The 21037-nt window shown below is 38.8% G+C and overlaps 1 protein-coding gene across 1 annotated transcript in view; it reads right to left on the minus strand.

Moving 5' to 3' along the window:
* Nucleotides 1-3794: 3794 nt before the first annotated feature.
* LOC120533973 (V-type proton ATPase subunit S1-like) overlaps nt 3795-21037 on the minus strand; it is a 65208-nt gene continuing 47965 nt past the window's right edge. The window contains exons 7-10 of the mRNA XM_039761144.1: nt 18538-18779; nt 16201-16254; nt 12584-12818; nt 3795-4158 (exon numbers count right to left, since the gene is read on the minus strand). Of these exons, the coding sequence (XP_039617078.1) occupies nt 3949-4158; nt 12584-12818; nt 16201-16254; nt 18538-18779 (741 nt within the window). The 3' untranslated portion in view covers nt 3795-3948. The remainder of the gene's footprint in view (nt 4159-12583; nt 12819-16200; nt 16255-18537; nt 18780-21037) is intronic.

Below are 21037 nucleotides of genomic sequence, written 5' to 3' on the forward strand. Positions count from 1 at the left end.
GGATTACACGAGTATGGCTTTACCAAAACAATCATTGATGTCGAATAAAGTATCTATGATTCCTAAAGCTTAAATTGGTGATCTGGTTTTCTGCGTTAACCTCATATTTTTTCATACTTCTTCCCAAACACGGGTTGCGAGAGTAAAATGAATCATTAAGCGGTGATATACATATATTGAATATATTGAAATAGTTTTACTATCAAATAATGCAAACAGTACGCGGCACATGCTTCGCCCTAATTCTGGGCTCATCAGGCAGTACACACGCACTGCACCCACTCGCGAATCGAACCTAAGACGTCAGCGCTAAAGGTGAAGCCTCTCATGTTGCGCTATGGTGTGTGGGTCGTTTATTTGACAGTATTGTAGATCGGGGTGTATATATATATATATATATATATATATATATATATAACTTTGAGAATGCAACGTATAGTTTTGTCCAGGAGGAAAGCAATGTTGCCTCAAATCAATGGCAACCTTTTGTAGGGTGTGTCCCTGAGACTTATTAATTGTCATCTCGAAGCAGAGCCTTACTGGAAATTTGAGGCATTTCAATTCAAATGGGAGATCAGAAGGTATAACGGTGATGCCAGCAATACATTCAGAGTGTGGCGCTCTGCTTTTTCTGTGTAGCTGCCTTCACACAGCCTCTCCACTGCTTTATAAACGAACGCCATAGAAAGCCATCACCTTGTAAATTGTGTAATGCGTTTTTTGAACAGGTTTGATGCATGGAAGTGATCACTCGTACTGCGTTCAGTAAGTTCTCGTGAGCTGCTATCTTGTGTGATGTTGCGATGTCTACGGCTTAATTTAATGTTATCTAAGACCCGTACTTAAAAGTTTATGGCTGCACTCGGTTGTAATATGAAGCTCGCGAGCTCACTTTTGAGAATGCAAGTATAGTTGTCCAGGAGAAAAGCAATCTTGCCTGAAATCAATGGCATCGTTTTGTAGGGTCTGTCCTTGAGACTTATTACTTGTCATCGCACAGCTGAGCCTTACAGGAAATTGGAGGTATCTGAATTGAAATGGGAGATTAGAGGGTATAAAGGGGCGCGAGGAATACATTGAGTGTGGAGAAACTCTAGAGACAGCGTGTGTATTAATTTGTGGATTTTTCTGTGAGTATTTGGTGGGAGTGTGATGAAGTTGCTTCGAAGACGCCGTTAGTCATGAGCTCAGCTCAGAGCGAAATGAGGTAAATGGAAGGGGATATGATGACGTGACTCCCCCAACCGCGTTAACTGTCAATCCCCCACAAACACAGTCTCTCTGAATTTGCATAAGCACACCCCTTCACCTGCAATTTTAACTTAGTTACAAAGTGATCAAAACTCTCGTTTATATCCTGCGTCCTCTCATTAAACTTGTATCCCACATTACCCGTGGGCATGAGAAACACCAGCGGCACCCTGTCTATTAACTTAATTTAAAGTTTAGTTTACACCTTTCTTTACGAAGTAGCAGCACTCATTAATATGGTAGTATATGTCACTCGCTCGCTTCTTATTGTTTAAGCTGCCTTCACAATTATATAATGCATGTTTTTATAATGCATGTTTTCTTCAGCGCGTTTTGGAGCTCTTCCTGGTTTTCTACGTAGTGCGTTGACAGTCAGTTCACGTGATTACGTGGGAGGCGTGATGATGTCACACGAAACTCCGCCTCCCACGGAACAGGCTGAACTCCATTACAGTAAATGGAGAAAAATACCTGCCAGTTATGACCATTACGCGTAGAATTTCGAAATGAAACCTGCCCAACTTTTGTAAGGAAGCTGTAAGGAATGAGCCTGCCAAATTTCAGCCTTCCACCCACATGGGAAGTTGGAGAATTAGTGATGAGTCAGTCAGTCAGTCAGTCAGTCAGTGAGTGAGTCAGTGAGGGCTTTGCCTTTTATTAGTATAGATATACCTCGTCTGTAGAGTGACATCAGAAGAAGAAGAGAAGAGGAGAACAGAATGATGTCAGATGAGGGTGCCAGCAACATGCATCCATCTGATCGTCAGCAAAGCATCTCATGAACAACTACGAATGCTAGATCATAAGCTGCCTGCCAAACTCATCCTTGTCAACTTTACTTTTTCTTAAGCTTTTTCTAAAGACTATATACATCCAGACCTTACTATCAATCTTATTTTCTATGATTTTTTGTTCTATTTCGTATTATTATTCATGTAATAAATACCATGCTGCTTTTCATTTTCTATGCTATGTCTTCATGTCTAGAGTGACTGAAGTAATAAGGTAGATTTCTTTGAGCACCTGGTGCAGCCGGAAGTTTGCCATATGCTCTGTGCTGCAACATTTATTAAGGCTGAGGATGTGAGCTTCACCAAATAGTAGGGAGCAGTACATAAAGTAAGGCATTCTTGGCTGATAAATGGCCTATAGTCAAGGATGATGAGCCTTTGACTGTTTGAATATATTCTTGGAGACCAAAAGTAATATTTAGGTCTGAGATATATTTAAAACATTGTATGTTGTTCATGCCGATAATAAGTCAGTCTCTTGAAGTGCTGAGAGAGTGACAGGCTGTGTTATTCCTAAGGCACTTGTGTGGTTTAAAGTGCTTAGAGGTTAACCAACTATTTGTGTGTCATTCATGGGGCACTGTTGTGGTTAGGGTCTGTGTGTATGTGTATATCTATGTTATGTGTGTGATAATCTTAAGGTGTGACAGTAGACCAACCCGGTAACAAACCTGATGAGTACACTTACCCCTAGGTCGGGGTGGCGAACTCCAGGCCTGGAGTGCCGCAGTGGCTACAGGTTTTCATTCTAACCCTTTTCCTAATCAGTGACCAGTTTTCATGGCTAATTAAAATTTTTCCCCATCACTTTAATAGCCCTGTTAGAAGAGTTCAGCTCTCTGAATTGATTCCTTTCTTCAATAAATGACAACCAAGAAGAAATGGGATGTGAAGCGGGCTAACAGATGACCAGCTAAACTGGGCCTTCAAACTCCAACCAATTTCACTCCAATCACTTTCTTAACAAAAAGCCAATTCTTACTGTTAATTAAATCCATTATTTAATTCCATGGTTTATTGCTAGTCTTATTTTGCCACAGCACGCATTTCGAAAACTGTTGTTTTTCTGTTCTTTCTAAGAGCACCGTCAAAAAGTTTTGGTGACCTGAGAGATCAGCCTTACCAAGAACATCACCTCTCTATAATTTCAGATATTGTGTGATGGGCACAGTGGAGCTGGTCATGTGGCAGCTTGTTTTGTGTCTCATTATTGTTTGGCTGCTAATTAAAGAAAAAACAAACAACTATAGGGCCTGAGCCAAGTTAATTAAAAGAAGTAATCAGCGGCAAAAACTGGTCACCAATTAAGAAGATGGTAAGAATGAAAACCTGCAGGCACTGCGGCACTCTAGGCCTGGAGTACGCCACCCCTGCCCTAGGTAAAGGGAAAACGGAGGGAAATACCACAGTAATACACCTCCTCTTCATCTGACCTTATCGTTGGACTGATTTTAGAGACTTAGAATACGATATTTATCTTATGCAATAGTGTATTATTTATTTTTTGTATATTATGTATTCATTATTATTCTCATCTAATTTTATTTAGTTTTTTTATAGTATTTGTAACTATTCCTTTGACATCTTATAAAGGACGTTAAGCTACATCCTGTGTATCAAAATGTGCTATAGAAATAAATGTTATTGTAGGTGTAAATGAATGATAAGGAATGTTCTATAATTGAATACAAATGAGTGGTCTTAACAATATATGTATTTTTTTCATGAATTAAGTTGACACAAAAATTTTTAAACAATCAGTCTGACGATAATTTGCCAGATTTATTAAATAGGACACAAGCTTCAAAGTAAATGCTGAGTACTCACACAACAGCAAAAATATTCACAAACAAGGCCTGAATATCTATAAATACACATATTTAAAACATGAAAAATAAAACAAATGCTATTCATTCTGTGGTACGGAGAGCGCATGCCCTTTGGGATCATCAAATCTCTCATTGGTTGTGAGCTGCATTATCATCAACATTCCGTAGGCCAGAACGCATAGCAGCACAAAGGCTGTCACCAAAGCCATCCAAATGAAAGGAGAGAAGAATGAGGAACAATCACTTGCATAGGAAAATAGGCCTCCCTGTATGTTGAATCCTTGAATCTGTAAGAAAAAGATGTCAGTTAGACCAGATCACATACTGTATGAGTGTGTGAGGCCTTGTAAAGGCTCAACCAAACTGACAAAGTTAAATGTATCTTTTATTTAAATAATTGTCATTTAATGTATTTGTATTTTTTTTTTTTCATTTAATCAGATTATTGAAACCCCTTGTTACTGAAACGTGGTTTGTATAACTATTGCACTGATTATAAAAACTAAAAAGTCTAACTTGGAATATTTCTTCAGTCTTTAAATTATATGCTTGCAGACCTTGATTTGTTCTGTTGTATTAAAGTGAAGCAGCCACCCAAAGATAGTGATTGGCAAGAAGCTTGTAGTGTGAAAAGTGCAAATCTTATTTTCTCCTGAATGGCGCCTTGTAGGTATATATGTACTGTATAGAAACAGTCATCAATTTCCATTTTGTAACATTCTAGAGCAGGTTCAGAAGGAAGCTAAAGCCTATGCCAGCAAGCATCAGGCACAAGGCAGGAACAATCCCTGGAGAAGGAATTAGACCAGACCTGGGCATTTTATGGCCCACGGGCCGTTTCTGGCCCGCAGACTACCTTTGACCGGCCCACGTGAATTCATAGTAAAAGTATAGCGACATCTATTACTTTGTGATAGGTGCACGAAATGCAATTACACGACTTTTAGTTTGAAAGCCACTGTTGTTTTTCTTAATTATCAGTGTGCTTATGCACGTCAGCGGATGTGTTGAACAGCTTCCAAGAAATTAGCTCTTAGTCCTTAAATATGTCAGCTAACATTAAAAAAAGAACAATTGATGCAGAATGTAGAGTTTTTAAGAAGGTGTGCTGAAATCAACGGTAAAGCTGTGTGCTTAGTGTGTGGAGAACATATAGCGGTGTTTAAGGAATACAATTTGAATCACCATTACGAGAGTAAATACAGAGAAAAATGCAAGAATTTCAGTGATGCAGAGAGGGCACGAGCATCGGAAGATTTGCTAGCTACACTGCAAAAGCAACAAGGATTTTTTACAAAGCTCCACTCATCCAGGGATGCTGCAGTCATGACCAGCTTTGTAATATCCTACAAAAGTGAAAGATACAGTAAGCCATTCTCTGATGGGGAGTTTATTAAAGACTGTTTGGTGGAGTCTTCAGCGCTAATATGCCCTGAGAAAAAAGTCGCGTTTGCAAATGTGTCTCTCTCGAGGCGCACCGTAACGAGGCGGGTCGAGAACATTGCGGAGAAATTGGAGCTTCAACTGCAAAAGAAATCTGACAATTTTGTCTTGTTTTCCTTGGCTCTGGACGAGAGCTGTGACATCCGTGATACAGGCCAGTTACTTATCTTTGCACGTGGATTAACGAAAGACTTTGAGATAACGGAGGAGCTGGCAGCTATGCGGCCAATGAAAGGGACTACAACGGGGAGTGATTTGTTCACAGAGGTAAATGCATCCATGGACACGCTGGGACTAAAATAGGACAAACTGGTAGGTGTTACAACCGATGGCTGTCCAAATCTAATGGGGAAAAATGTTGGACTTTTGAGGCGGATGCAAGATAAAGTGACTGAAATTAACCCAGAACAGAAATTGATATTTTTGCATTGTATCATTCATCAGGAGATGTTGAAACTTAGCCATGTTGTTGATGTTTTAACTAAAATAGTTAATTTCATCGGGGCAAGAGCACTGAATCACAGACAGTTTGTTTCACTGTTAGAGGAGCATGAAAGTGAACATAGTGACATAGGCTACCAGACAGCTGTGAGATGGCTCAGCCTTGGCAAAGGTGCTTAAAAGAGTATGGGACCTGAGAGCAGAGATTCAGGAGTTTTGTGAAAAGAAAGAGAACGACATTCCAGAGCTCTCAGATACACACTGGACTGCAGATCTGGCCTTTGCTGTTGATGTGACTGCACTAATGAATGAACTAAATACCAAGCTGCAAGGCAAGGGCCTCTTTGAACACAAAATGTGTAGCTTGGTGACAGCTTTCATGAGAAAGTTGAAGTTTCTTTCAAGTCAATGAGAGGGCAATATTCTCACTCACATGCCAACACTGAAAGAAGTCCCACTATCAGCTGATCACCATCACAAGTATTCATCCATGTTAGGTGCACTGCATGGTGAGTTTTCAAGAAGATTTTGCGCACCTATCACATTTTGTAACATTCTAGAGCAGGTTCAGAAGGAAGCTGAAACCTATGCCAGCAAGCATCAGGCACAAGGCAGGAACAGTTGAAAGTGAAATGCACATGATTTCTTCTCCCTTTACTTATAGTGTGGATAATGATGTCCAGCTTGAACTCATTGATCTGCAGTCTGATAATCTACTGGCCGAGCATTTTAAGTCTGGATCACTGGTAGAGTTTTATTCCTCTCTCAAAGAGGAAATCTTCTCACACTTGAGGAGACATGCTCAGAGGATGTTGTTTCTCTTTGGATCTCCCTACATCTGTGAACAAACATTCTCAGTGATGAAGTTTAACAAATACAGATATAGATCCTCTCTCAGTGATGATCACTTGTGTGCTGTCCTTCACATATCCACCTCAGATATTCAACCTGACTTCAGTGCACTTGTTCAAGGCCAAAACAGGCTAGATTTCTCTCACTGAACACCAGAAGAACTGAGGCTAATTAATGTGATGTTGGTCTTTGAAAACTAGATAATAAAGTTATGATGCTATGTTTTAAATGCTGCAAAAAATGCACATTTTCTAAATTGTTTTTATAAATGTTCCTTAAATAGCTCAATAATTTTGTGCTCCACACTTGTTTGATTGACTGTTTGACATGTTTGGTTTACTGTAAGTTGATGCTGCTATTTTATGTTAAGTTATGATGCTAGTTTTTTTAAACATTGCAAAAGTTGAAATTTTTTAAACTGTTTTTGTGATTGTTCATTAAATAGAATTTTATATATTGTGGCGAGTTGCTGGGGCTACAACCTGGCCGGGACACCTGGAAGGACCGGAAGGTGGCATGTACGTCCTCCAGGCCACGAGGGGGCAACCGCCCTGGAACAGAGGAGGACCACAGGAGATGAAAAAGGAGGCTTATGCTTATTGGAACCTGTGGCCACCGCCAGGGGGCGCCCCGAGTCTCAGCAGGCCCGGGATTAATTTACTTCCGCCACACCCGGGAAGATGGAGGAGAATCCCTCCAGGGACGCCCGGAGTGCTTCCAAGTGCTCTTCCGCCACACCAGGAAGTGACATCAGAGGGAGCACCTGGAGCACATCCGGGTGAAAATAAAAGGGCCCACATTCCTACAGTCTGGGAGCTAGAGTTGGGAGTGGGAGCAGGACAAGGCTCCCATCAAGAGGAAAGGCGGTCCAAGAGACAGAGTGACAAGGGACAGAATGAGAAAGGCCCAGTATTAAGGTGATTGGGGCAAGAAGGCCCAGTGGACTGTGTGGGACTGAGTTGTGTATTTATGATGGAGGACAAAATAAAAGACCTTTTTATAAAGATGCGGTGTCTGTCTGATGGTGTCCGGGCATGTCTCACAATATATATATTTATATCTATACTAATAAAAGGCAAAGCCCTCACTCACTCACTGACTCATCACTAATTCTCCAACTTCCCGTGTGGGTGGAAGGCTGAAATTTGGCAGGTTCATTCCTTACAGCTTCCTTACAAAAGTTGGGCAGGTTTTATATCGAAATTCTACGCGTAATGGTCATAACTGGAAGCAGTTTTTCTCCATTTACTGTAATGGAGATGAGCTTCAACGCCGTGGGGGCGGAGTTTCGTGTGACATCATCACGCCTCCCACGTAATCACGCAGTACATAGAAAACCAGGAAGACCTCAAAAAAGCGCTGAAGAAAACATGCATTATATAATTGAGAAGGCAGCGAAACAATAAGAAGCGAGCGAGTGACATATACAACCATATTCATGAGTTCTGCTACTTGAAACAAAGCGATGTAAACCTACACTTTAAATTAAGTTCATAGACAGGCTGCCGCTGGCGTTTGTAATTTAGTGCCTGCCCATATAACGCCGTCCGTCAGAGGCAATCCAATAGCAAACTGCCACGGGTAAATATTCACGGGTGAAGGACTGTGCTTATGGAGAGGAAGATGAGATGGTCAGGGTGGTGTTTGACACAAACTCAGCGAAACTGCGAGAGAAAGTTTTAAGTGCCAGGACTAAGGTAACATTAAATACAGCCATGGACATAGCACGAGATGGCACCAGCACAGCTGGGAACCTTCGATGCATGTACACCGAGTGGCTCCGTGAACTGGCGCAGTGCACAGATAAAAGCAACAGTTCCAAAGAGCGCTGAACAAAAACCGAATTACACAATTGAAAAGGCAGCAAAAAATATGAAGCGTCTGATACATACAAGCATATTCATAAATCCAACTACTGCGGAAACAAAGCACACGGTGGAAAAAGTCAATGTCCCGCTAAAGGAAGACAGTGTAAAAAAAACCCGTGCATGCAGTGTGTCAGGTCTCAGATAAAGAAGAAGGCGAGCTGTTTATTGATGCAGTAAGAAACGAATCGATGAATGAAACCTGTCATCTTTACAGCGATTGACAAACACGGAATGTAACTTGAACACAACACATCCTACAAATACGAACCTGATTGAAAGAAATAATGATAATCAAATCCTTGATGACAGCAACACTCAGTAACACTCACAAAACAAATACTGTATATTGACAGTCATGTTACGTTATTTTTAAAATGTTCCCTTTTCTTTTCTAGCTTTTTAACACACTACTTCTCCGCTGCGATACGCGGGTATATATATATATGTATATATATATATATCCCGCTCCACATACTCGAATAATGGATACTTTATTCGCCATCAATGATTGTTTTGGTAAAGCCATACTCAGTGTATTCATTAGATGAGCGGTAAAAAGTAAGAGCGAGGGAGGATGACTTATTGAGGCATGCAGGCTGTAGTCTTGCGTCAACTCTATCTGAATTGCGCGATCACATTTGAAAAAATATATCTTTTCAAGTTCTATTTAGTCCATATGTGTCAAACTCAAGGGCCGCGGGCCACATCCGGCCCGGCGTGTAATTATATCCGCCCTTGAGATCATTTTATATACTGTATTATTGTTATTAAAGCCGGGTATATGAAGCGCTGGTAACACAATAAACTACAGATCCCATAATGCAGCGCTTCAGCTGCCTTGCCGAACACTTACCGCTTACTACAGTTATTGCGCACTGAGTTTGCACGGCGCTTTGGTGACTTTGAAGAACACAAAAAGTCCGTCTACATGCGGCTCGAACCTTGTGCATGTTTGGTAGCACATATCTGTGTGAGAAGCTCTTCTCAGTGATAAAGACTAACAAAACAGCACACAGGAGTCGCCTCACTGATGAGCACCTGCAATCCATCCTGAGAATCTCCACAACACAGAACCTCACACCAAACAGAAACGAACTTGTGGCCAAAAAGATGCCAGGCGTCCAGCTCTAAAATGACATATGAGCAAAGACAACTGAATGATTTGATTTGTTATTGACGTAAGAGCGGAGTCAACCGTTTTAACAAACAGCGTATTGCACTGATCTGAAATAGCTGTGTGTGTATATATGTAGATATGTATGTATATGTATATATATGTTTATATATGTGTGTGTGTATGTATGTATATATATATATGTATTTGTGTGTATATATGTTTATGTGTGTGTGTGTAAATATATATATATATATATATATGACAACAACACTCATCACTCACAACAGTGACAAAACAATTACATTGACAATCAGGTTACGTTATTTTCAAAATGTTTCCTTTTCTTTTCATTGCTTCTTTAACACACTACTTCTCCTTTCTTGGCCTTGGTATTTTGCTAGTATGTATATAATTGTATCCTACATTTTCTCATTGTAATGTTTCATTTACTGTTTGTTATAGTAGGATATCATATATATTGGAAAGTAATTACGAATATTATACAGTAGGTATTAAGTATATATTAGGTAGATTATATATATTCCGGCCCTCTAAAACCATTTCGATTTCTCATGTGGCCCCTTTGGAAAAATAATTGCCCACCCCTGAGTTAGACCGTTGCAGAGTGAAACACACTTACATACAAACACAAATTACCCAACACTAATCCATTTAACTTGCAGCTAGTCTTTGTTGGAGGAAACCACAGCACCAGGAGGCAACCAACACAGACACAGGGAAAACATGCAAACTCCACATAGGATATACAGTATATATATACCCGTGGGAAATAATTTCAGGTCCTGCAAAACAAGACTTTTTGTAAAGAGATTTTGACAAGTCCCGCCCTCTTGTCAAACATCTACAACCACACCCACCATCCAATTACTTGTTATTTGTATGAATGCTATTGTCAGGCACAGTTCCTGCGCTCTCAGCTCCAAGCGGTGTCGGAAATAAAAGACAAAGAGTAGAAGACAAAGTACAATGTCGTAAATAGGTTCAAAAACGCTGCCGCAATGCAAATGCAGATCACGTTAGAGGTTATTAAAGTAATAAAATTCGAAAGTCTCAAAAAACTGAGAGTAAAGATCACATTAGCGCTAACAAACAGAAATAGGTGATATGCCAGAAGGATGTAGTTATTCTTCGGCTTTAAACTTTAAGTCGGGGACTTGTAGATCGTCTAATTTGTGTTTCAATGAAGTGGCGCAGGCCATGGAGTTGGCAAGTGAAGTGGCCAGGGGGCCAAGGCCCCTAGTGTATATTGTAGATCTGGCCAGGAGAGGGGATGGTTCCTTACCCGGACGGGAGGACCAAAAGGGATGGATGGACTGCTTACTAGGAAAAAAAGACATCGCTAGAAACTTTTTATTTTCACAACACACAAGATGGTAACAGCCCCGGATGTCGGTGCACTCTAGGAAACCAGCAAGGCATGCTGGGAGATGTTGTTCCACAGTGCAGACTTTCTGGAGTCACTAGGGGCCATGAGAGGGTGTTGCAGCTCCCAGTTATGATGGACTTCCATGTGACCCAGTAGTGCTTCCATCGGGCAATCATCCTGGCACCACAAGTATTCCCGGGTCTGTCACAGAAGGGACTGCACTCCCTTATCCAGTTGAGTCAGAGCAGGAAGGTAGTGGAGCAATGCTTGAGTGGAGGAAGGTTGGAAGAAACATTTCTGGAGAGAAAACTTGTATTTTGTGCTTGTGATGACATATGTGAGAGGATTTGATTAATAAATTAACCTTTATTGGAACCCGGGACTGTGCTTGTGTGTTCATGTTGGGGTTTGGGCTTGCTGATGCCCAGGTGTCCATCATAATATACAGTATATTTATATATAGATGGACATGGCAATAACTTAAGCCTGTTTTACAACATGCTTAATAGTACTGCACATCAAAGTTAATTTAACAGAATGAGTAAATAAAACTTGTTTTGTACACAAAAAGATGGCAAAACAGATCATGTGTACCACCATCTACATTTTTCCCTATTGTTTAATAAAATATATGTGTGTGTGTGTACATTTCTACTTGCACGATATATATATTAGTCCTTTCTTCTGTTACTCTTATTTATTATATTTATTTACTTATACATCATCATCGTATTGTCTTATTGCCTACCTGTACTTCTCAAACTGACACTAGAATTTCCCTATGGTCTTGCAGTGTACGTGATATCTAACCTCTCTAATCTAAAAAAGGCATAGGATAAATAACCAAAGTGAATGAATACTGTATAGCATTTACATAACAGTTAGAAATACAGTCTTCTGTTTTTATAATGGTACCAGGTAGCAGGTACTAGGTGGTGAAATCCTGGCTCAGTCACTATCTGTGTTCAGATGCATTCATTTTCTCCCCCTTCCTAAAGTCACATGTGCTTAGTTAACTGGCAACTCTGCATTGGCTCATTATGAATGAGTTCATGTGTGTTGTTTCCAGGTGACTACCATCCTGTAAAAAATAGGCTCCTGCAAGAACAGACCATAGAAATCTCCAATACAGGTATAGTAAATAATATATTTTATACAAAATATATTTATATATGACAGGCAGCTGTGAGGAGGTTCTCATTATGTCCAACCATTGTATTTAGACAGACAGGGTGAAACAGTTGCTCAAGTATTGTCCTTTAAGTCCCAAGCTTGCCAGCTTTGTCTAAATACCTGACTCATTGCGTGACCCTCTACAATTCACTTGACCTGGCCTGTCTGTGCCACAACTGCAAACAAACATTTATAAGCAATTGCATTATACTTCAGTCTTGTTTGTCTTTTTGTGAAAAGCATTCTGTCAAATATAGTACAATAATATTAATGCTGGCTCATCTTTTTCATTGATAGGCTGTTATTACTATAGTGTTATACAAAATAAATTGCTCTTAAAGCAGTATAGTCAAATATTTGAAAAAATAAAGCATAATATGATGTAAAATTCTCTTATCATCATAATTCAGATCAATATAGCAAGTAAATACCTGAAAATCTGTAATGGATATCATCCATGTTTTGGCCTGTGCATTAGTTGGAATGAACTGAGATCCATAATTTATGTTTGTTCCTACCATCTGACAAGAGTAAGAGTATTCTGCTGGTACAGACATGGAAACATTAAAAACTGCAGTGTTTAAGCTATCTTGTAGTATCTGAAAGGAATCAACCGTAAACCAGTTGCGTGCTGAACCACTGTAGAAGCTGTTGGACATCAGAAATCTGTAATAAAAGAATAATAATTTTATATACTTTACAACACTCTTAAAGATATATTTAGTTATCAACGTGCAAAAATTGAATAAACCTTGTAGTAGGATAGAGTTATGAGCAGTAGTGTGACGAGAGAGCAGGGTGAAGGTCTATGACACGGATCACATACTATGTGAGTGTGTGGTGGCCTGATTTAGTCCCTTTTGTCATACACTGAAAACTGGCACTTGGATTCTCCAGGTCGTAGAAGATGGGAGGAAGGAAGAGGGTTTTCTGGGCGTTGTGGGCATTTTTTCCACCAGTGCCTTTTAGCAATGGTTGACAATTCAAGGAAGTGGCACCATATTGATTCTTCGATATTTTTTTTTTTTGGTAACTCTGACCCAGGTCACACACCACTGGTTATGAGCCACTCAAAGGATGAACATGCAGAACATCGCAAAATACCATTGAAATTTATGTGTATGTGATAATAAGGAAGCAAGTGGATTTAAAAAGTGGTGATTTGACAGCCATGCGCTGCACCTGTTATTAAATTATAAATGCAATGATTAGGATTCAATCTTTGTTATTCTCTCAAAATCAATGTATTGCAGAAAAATAAAAGTCGACAAAGCTGTCTCTGTGTTCAATGTAATCTCTCCACAAGCAGTTTGTAATTTCAGTTTTATAATTTGTTTTAGGTGCTTGTAAAAAAATCTTTAAGTATTGTCAAAGAAATTGGGGGGCAGTAAAGACAGCCAGAAGTATTAAAACAAATTCCAAAAATACAAAGTATAGAAAAATGAAGCAAGTCAAAATCAAAAATCTGTACTAGACTAGGAAGTAGAGTCCAAAGATACAGGCAAAGGCCCTGAGAATAAAGTTTTCTCAGGAGTGCCTTTTAGCTTCTGCTCATCTACAGAAAGAAAAATAAGGTGAGGGAGCTGTAGCAGCAAAATGCTCAAGTATGTCCCTGCATGTGTTTTATTATTTGTGTGTTAAATCATAAATGTTATGATTGTACCTTTCCTGTGTTACTAAGATGTTCTGTACCAATAGGGTTCTAAGCAGTAACCATGAGAATGATGAGATAATTACAATTAAACATATTTTATCTCTTTAAGAATTTATTTAAAAATAAGCTTCTCTTTGGAGCTAAATGCATATGTCAAAAGCGTAATACTAATTAGCATGGGGTTGTTACTAGGATGTACCATTTATCTGTGTGCTGATTGTTATAAGTTAAAATATATTTAAATATGCTATGTAAACACACATAACTGGTCTCTTAAGACTAACCAGTCTTGCTATAGAGAACTCTGATGTTCACAAGGCATGACAGAAATGACCAGGTGTAATAAAAGGACATTCATCTTGAGCCATTGTTACAAATGAATTTCAAGACTATTCTTTATTTATAGAGTATTTTTCTCTGACAGATCCAACAGCTAGGATGCCAGACACTGCAGGGCATCATCATAAATAGACATTAAATGGAGTGCAGTAATGCATATCGACTTCCACATCATGTGATGGGTGGAGAGCATAGTGAGCCCAAAATGGCAGAGCCCATGAAAAACAAAAGTTTTGAGGTGTTGATAAAGTGACATCATAATGAAAGAATTTTGCAAGGCCACAGAAAAAAAACATTTTCAGACATGAGACAGATTGAATTTCAAGATATGCAAAACCCAAATTTATTACAATAACCACAACATTTAATATAGCACAGACACACTAATGTATACCAGTGAAGTCCATGTATCTGTCTCACTGAATGCCACTGATATAATTTTGTTGGCTTGCGTTGGTATTGGTTTTCTTGATACTGACATTTTTCCAGTGTCACAGAATATCTGAATATTGTTGATGAACAAGTAATACTCTAGTTTCACATTCCACTAGGCCTAACTTGTATTGATAGACTCAATGGAGCATTCACTGGGGCAGAGGCTTCATCACTAAGTTTAACAAAGAAAATTTGTTAGGGAAGAACATCTACTGCATTAACAAATATCTGACACGTATTCAGAATTTGCAAATGACAGTGTGGTCTATTGGTTATTGCATTGTCTCAAGGCTGACAGTTTAATCTCCAGTATGGTTTTTATCCTCAGGATTTCACCTTTGTAAAAACCCTTAACTTGAAAGGGGTATGACTGGAAAATATAAATTATGCATAGGCTTAGTATTAGGCTTAGGGTTAGGGTTAAGTTATATTGTGCCCTAGGCCAAGCTTATTAGTGCACCAACTGACTGTTCAGTAGCTAACCTGTGCAACTGAGCTCCCCCATTTATGATCCCTGCCCTAGCTGAATGCCTAATAAGTGATTAAAAATTTTTTTTTTGAGAAAATCAGTTTGTTTCATGTGTGATTTATGACCTCTTACTAAAAAACATAAATTGTTGTATTGCGTAAGTCCAGTAAAATATCATCCTTCCTAGTTACAGACCTTGTTACTAATTAATCCCACAGTGTTTTCCTTCTTCTCAATAATAATTCAGTGATTAAACTGGGCCAGTTTTGAGTTGTCTATTAAACTGAAATGAATGCAGACACACAGGGAATGTGAAAGCATCTCACACACTGAGCCAGAAATTAAACTGAGGCCCTTGTAGCTAAAACATTTTGGCACTACCCCTTCAACCACTATACCTTAATACCTTTATATGAACTTTAAATGTTTAAAAAAAACTAAAATAATTCCATGGCACATCCTAGTGCACAGATTATTACTTTTACTGTCTTTCTCTATATGTTGTGGCAGATTGCTGAGGTCCGTACCTGACGGACCGGAAAAGGGTATTAATAGCTTCTTGGTCACGAGGGGGCAACCACCCTGGTCTAGGAGAGGATCACGGGGGAGGAACAAAGAGGTTCTGGCCTGTTTGGACCCGTGGCCACCGCCAGGGTGTGTCTCAAGCTTCATGAGACCTGGAGAATTGTTACTTCTGCCACACCAGGCAAGATGGCAGATGAACTTGTCAGGGACGCCCGGAGTGCTTCTGGTGCAAAGGGCAGCACTTCAGCCACACCAGGAAGTGCTGCTGGAAGATCATCACCAGCCACCTGGAGCACATCCGGGTTGGAATAAAAGGCGTCGCCATCTTACAGTCTGGGAGCTTGGGTCGGGAGTGGGAGCAGGACAAAGCTTCCAGGAGGAGAGTAGAGGCAGCTAAGGACTGTGATAAAGAAGAGTTCATTGTGGGGGATTATTGCTGAGTGCTTTGTGTGGTGTTTGGGACTGAAACCTGTGTATAGTGGTGCTAAATAAATGTATGAGTTTTATAAAGATGTGGTCTCCGACTGGTGGTGTCTGGGCAAGTCTCACAATGTCTATATTACTATTAAAGAAAAAAAAATAAATATATATATATATTCATTATTGATGATATGTGAATATTTTACCTGAGCTCCAGATTGTTAATTCCTGAAGTGGGATTCATGTAATTTAGAGACAACCTACAAAAACAAAAATGGTTCATAATGCAAAAAGACATTTTTTAATATGAAATACTAAAGCTTTTCTCAAACTTAATCATGGGAAACTTTTTTTCACTTTTATCTTTTTTCGGTAGAGTTTACTTCTTTAATTATATTAATACAGTAACAGTTAAAGTGCAAACATAAGAACACATGAAAATGAACACCTAAGAGGAGCAGCGTGTCTTTTGCTGTCTTTTCCACCTGTGTTATATTTAAACTACTGTTTAATCAAATAACAGAATAAACATTAATTATCAAGATCAGGAAATTCCTCCATTCAGGTTCTTTGTAATCTACGTGCTGCCCCACCTATTTATTAATTCGCAAGTGCTTCTTAAACTGGCTGCCTCTTGCGGCATCCTAGTGAGCGACAAAAGCCACCAGACATGGCACATTAAATTCACATCATGACAGTTCTCTGGAAATTTAGAATACTGAGATTTATACTTGAACAGATGATATAACTTTCACATCGACACATGTAACTAACCCGCAAATAGCAGCCGAAGTTCAAAACAGCACATCACATCAGAACAAAGTATGTTTGTATTAAAAAGAAGCCCTTCAGTGTATTTATAAATTGTCAGATGGCATTTGCTTTTCACCTCAGATGTACTGAGATGTGATAGTTGTGGGTGGAATGGTGCACAGCACTGCTGTTACAACAGACATTCCTCTGCCTAATGACAATGAGGAAGATGAGAATGAGGAAGAAAAAAGAGGGGTGGAAAATACCAAAATGTCTGATCCTAGAATAAAAATATCAGACTTGATGTGGAGGCAAGGCAAACCATCATTACTATTATTTTTACATAATTTTGTTGTGTTGATTGGTTTCTAACTGCATTTCATTGTGCTCAAATTATTCCTATTTCTAATCTTAATAAAGGGAAAATATTATTATCTTGCCACCTTCGGCCTTTGCCTTCTATTTTTAATTCTGCTGATTTGCTTTAGTAAACATTTTTTGCACCTTGGCGCCTAACCTAGGTTGTGATGTGCAGCCACATACTTTCTATGCCATCTCTTCCCATATTACTTTGTTCTCACTGTTGGAAATATTGCTTCATGTCTTACTAAACAACAATATTAATTCTAATTTTAATCAAAAGAAGAACAAGCTGTTCTTTAGAAAATTGTTTTTTCCTCATGCAGTGTGTTCATCTTTTGTTTTGCGCTCATGTAAGAAAAATACACATTGTTTCATACAATTTCTCTTAATAGGATATTAAATTATGATGTCACATTTAATTCACATTACTTTATTTCAACCCATTCTCTGACAAGTACACCTAGGGTTCGCCTTCAGGGTCCAAACAAGGTAAGCAATGTCACCCCGAACTGAGAGGAGATGCTGTTGCTAACTGCCCATTCTTTTCCAACTGCATTTCCAAGAAGACCCCCAGTGAGAGCATGTGACCCCACCCACAGAGCCCAGAGAAGGCCCCGCCTTTTCTGGTTGGGACAATATTAAAGCAGGCATGCTGAGTGAGAGTCGTCTAGTCGCATATTAACTGCTGTAAGGGCTGGATTGACTTAATGTTTGTTTGTCATGCCTACAGGCTAAACTTTTTGTTTTGTTCAAATTAAACAGGTTTACCTAGTTGGCTCTCCAACTATTACTGTGGACACGTGGCATAGTTTGGACGATTACACCAACAAAGAAGGAAAAACTGCACCATGTAATGAAAGTATGGCCAATCAATAGGTTTTCAATCAACTTGTGATGCTCTCTGCAAAGAAATTTCAGAGGAGGGTTCATAACAAGTACTTTATACTCACTCTTAAAATTGGAGATTAAGAGGGTGCTGGGAAACCCGCAAAATAGCAGTATGTGCGTATATTGTAATGTTGTTTGTCAGTTCCAATAATTACTGTAATTGTGTTTGAGATACTCACTCCAATAACTTTCAAGATAAATGCTCTGAATCAGCACGTGTGAGTAAAATTTTTGACAAGTGTTGAATAGCTCTTTTTCAAAGTGCCTCACAATTTAATAAAATAATTAAAATTAACTAGAGAAGAAGACAATCCGCAATGTGCATCAATCTATATTGTGCATGCCTTTACCAAACTAGAAATAAAGGGTTTTACGTCACGCAAAGTGTTATACAAAATTAAATGGAAATTCATTCGCAGTCTTAAAGAGTTATGTCAAATAAGCATGTTCATTTTTTCATTTTAATGTACACTGCTAAATACTGTTGTTACACACACTTGTCAATCACTGTTTTCATAATAATTTTCATAGTTACTTACACAGCATTGGATTCATTACACTTAGATGCACTATAATTCACCATGTTGGCAACAAAAGTGAAATTTGTTAGATCAATCTGAATGCTTCTATTAGCAGTTAAGGTTAAGTTAGTAGCATAAAAGATGATGCATGTATTTGTTCCGTTAGTGATGTTCAATGGTGGAAAGGCGACAGGGTCACTACTGCTTACAGCCATTAGTTGACGCCCAGTATGATAAGTCATTAATGAACTCCTCAGCATCTGCAAAACAGAAGACGTGCACAATATCAATATTCTGTTTCATAAGAGTGAGAGATTTACCAGTGATGTAATACATACTTAAATTAGAATCATTAAAAAAAAAATCCAGATTAAAATGTAAAATAATCAGCAGCCTCCTTTTCAAAGACATCATCTTTTCAGTACATTACATGATGTAAAAATGGTGTTTTTAAATAAGTACATTCCAGACTTTAAACATATTCCAAGTGGCACACACCTTGCACTTGCCATTTTATATATATATATATATAAATTAAAATTTTACTGGAATAATGTAAAAAACGTCCACACACCCCTATTTACACCCCAACATGGCATTTGATGTCAGAAAGCTACATTCACTAGCACCCTAAAGTGACCAGTTTATCCAAGACAATTATAAATTAAATGGTGTTTTAATTCAATTGTTATCCAATCTCCTTCCTTTCATAATAATATAATTTCTTTTATATGTGCTGTTGCTATAGGTAGCAGCACTACTGACACAAGCACCTCGACATCAAGCACTGAGGAAACACGGTCTTTTAAGAACCTGTGCCCTTTCACCTGCAAAGCAGAGGAGAAATTGCATGACGACATTTCCAGTTTGACTGAAGCGGTCCCACCATTTCTTGCACAGCAGGCAATTTCAATAATAATGTTGCCAGAAGTTTCATTAATGGAACCCTTTCAGAAGAGAACAGAGCATGGAAATCCCTTTCAGCCATGTCTGACTAAGGGAGGCACTGGGGGACGACAGTGTCCAAAATGGTGACCTCATTTGGAGTCTTTAATTTGCCCATCATTAAACAGGGTCCTGGCTGGTCGCCAACCTTTTATCTATCTTCCTATTGGCTTTTACTTATTTTGAAATTGTTAGTTTCTATTTGCAACTCCATGGTGTTTAATTCTGTGTTTTTGTAATCAGACACACCGATTTTGTTTTATTTCTTAGTTGTACTTATGTGGTACAGTTACAATTTATATTGATTTTTTTTTGGTTGAACATTTTTTAGTAAACTAACAGTAAAATTTTCTTTGACTTTAGTCATTAGTCAGAGGGCCAACACAGCTAATTATTATTAACATTTTGGACAGTGTTGTTCAGTTGGGGTGACTTTAAGTGATCTAAATGGATACAGATCATCAAATAGATAAGCATCAGGATTATACATTTTATAGATTAAGGTCTCATTCACACTAGTACATGTTTAACTGATATTTGTCTTCATTTTCACCTTTCGTCCATACTACCCCAGCATTTTAAACACACAAAAATGAACACTTCTGAAAACGTTTTACCTTTAAAAACACTGGTTTAGTGGTACGGTGTGGATGGGGGAAAACAAAGATTTCTGAAAATGCTGACTCCATCACACTTTGGATGGTTTAATGCTTATTACAATGTCTTATTCTCTGATTGGTTACCCTTCACGGAAGAAAACATATTTCAACATAAAGAGCATAGACGAGTTGTTTCCATGGCTGACTACTAACCCTGCACAATACAGCCACCAGTTGTATATGTGCTCAAACTGAACAAGCAAGTACAGTCTTATCGACATGTCAGGTTGCTCGAACTGCACAAGTTGATCCTAATAGATAGTGTACACATCAGAAAAGATCATTGGGCTCTCTCTGTCCTCTGTTAAAGTTATCTTTATAAAGCATTTCACCCGCAAAACCTACAGCATTGTAAATGACTGCTCCCACAAGTCCCATGGTCAATTTGTCACACTTCCCTCTGTTAGAAGTTACTGTAGCATCTGAACGAGTTCTAAGAGATTCTGCAGCCTCTACTCTTTCGCAGTCTGTACTCTGAACTCTGTATTGCCTCCCTGCCCTCAGATCTGCTCCTAGTAGCTTATTTATATGCAGTACATTTGTTACACTTGTTACTACTGTTGTTGTTTATTATTAATTGTTGTTATTTTTTATCTTACTTTTTACAGTCTATTTAAAATTATTTCTAACCGTTAACTTACCTATTATTTATTTGTTTACTTACTAGGTGGCCCCGCCCCCTGCTTGCTTCGCTCACCAACCCCCCCAGCCTGAGGTACGCGCCAGCTACTTCGCGTCTCTGCTGCCCGCGCATGTGGCTTTCACTTTCACCAAACAACAAATCTTTTACTTCACATGGATACGCCTCTTCATTGGGAAGAAACACTAATTTTCCCTGATGGCAACACGAATTAGACGATCTACAAGTCTCCGACTTAAAGTTTAAATCCGAACAATATATTCAATCTCTTTTC

Source organism: Polypterus senegalus, chromosome 8, assembly GCF_016835505.1.
Source record: "Polypterus senegalus isolate Bchr_013 chromosome 8, ASM1683550v1, whole genome shotgun sequence".
Lineage (NCBI taxonomy): Eukaryota > Metazoa > Chordata > Cladistia > Polypteriformes > Polypteridae > Polypterus > Polypterus senegalus.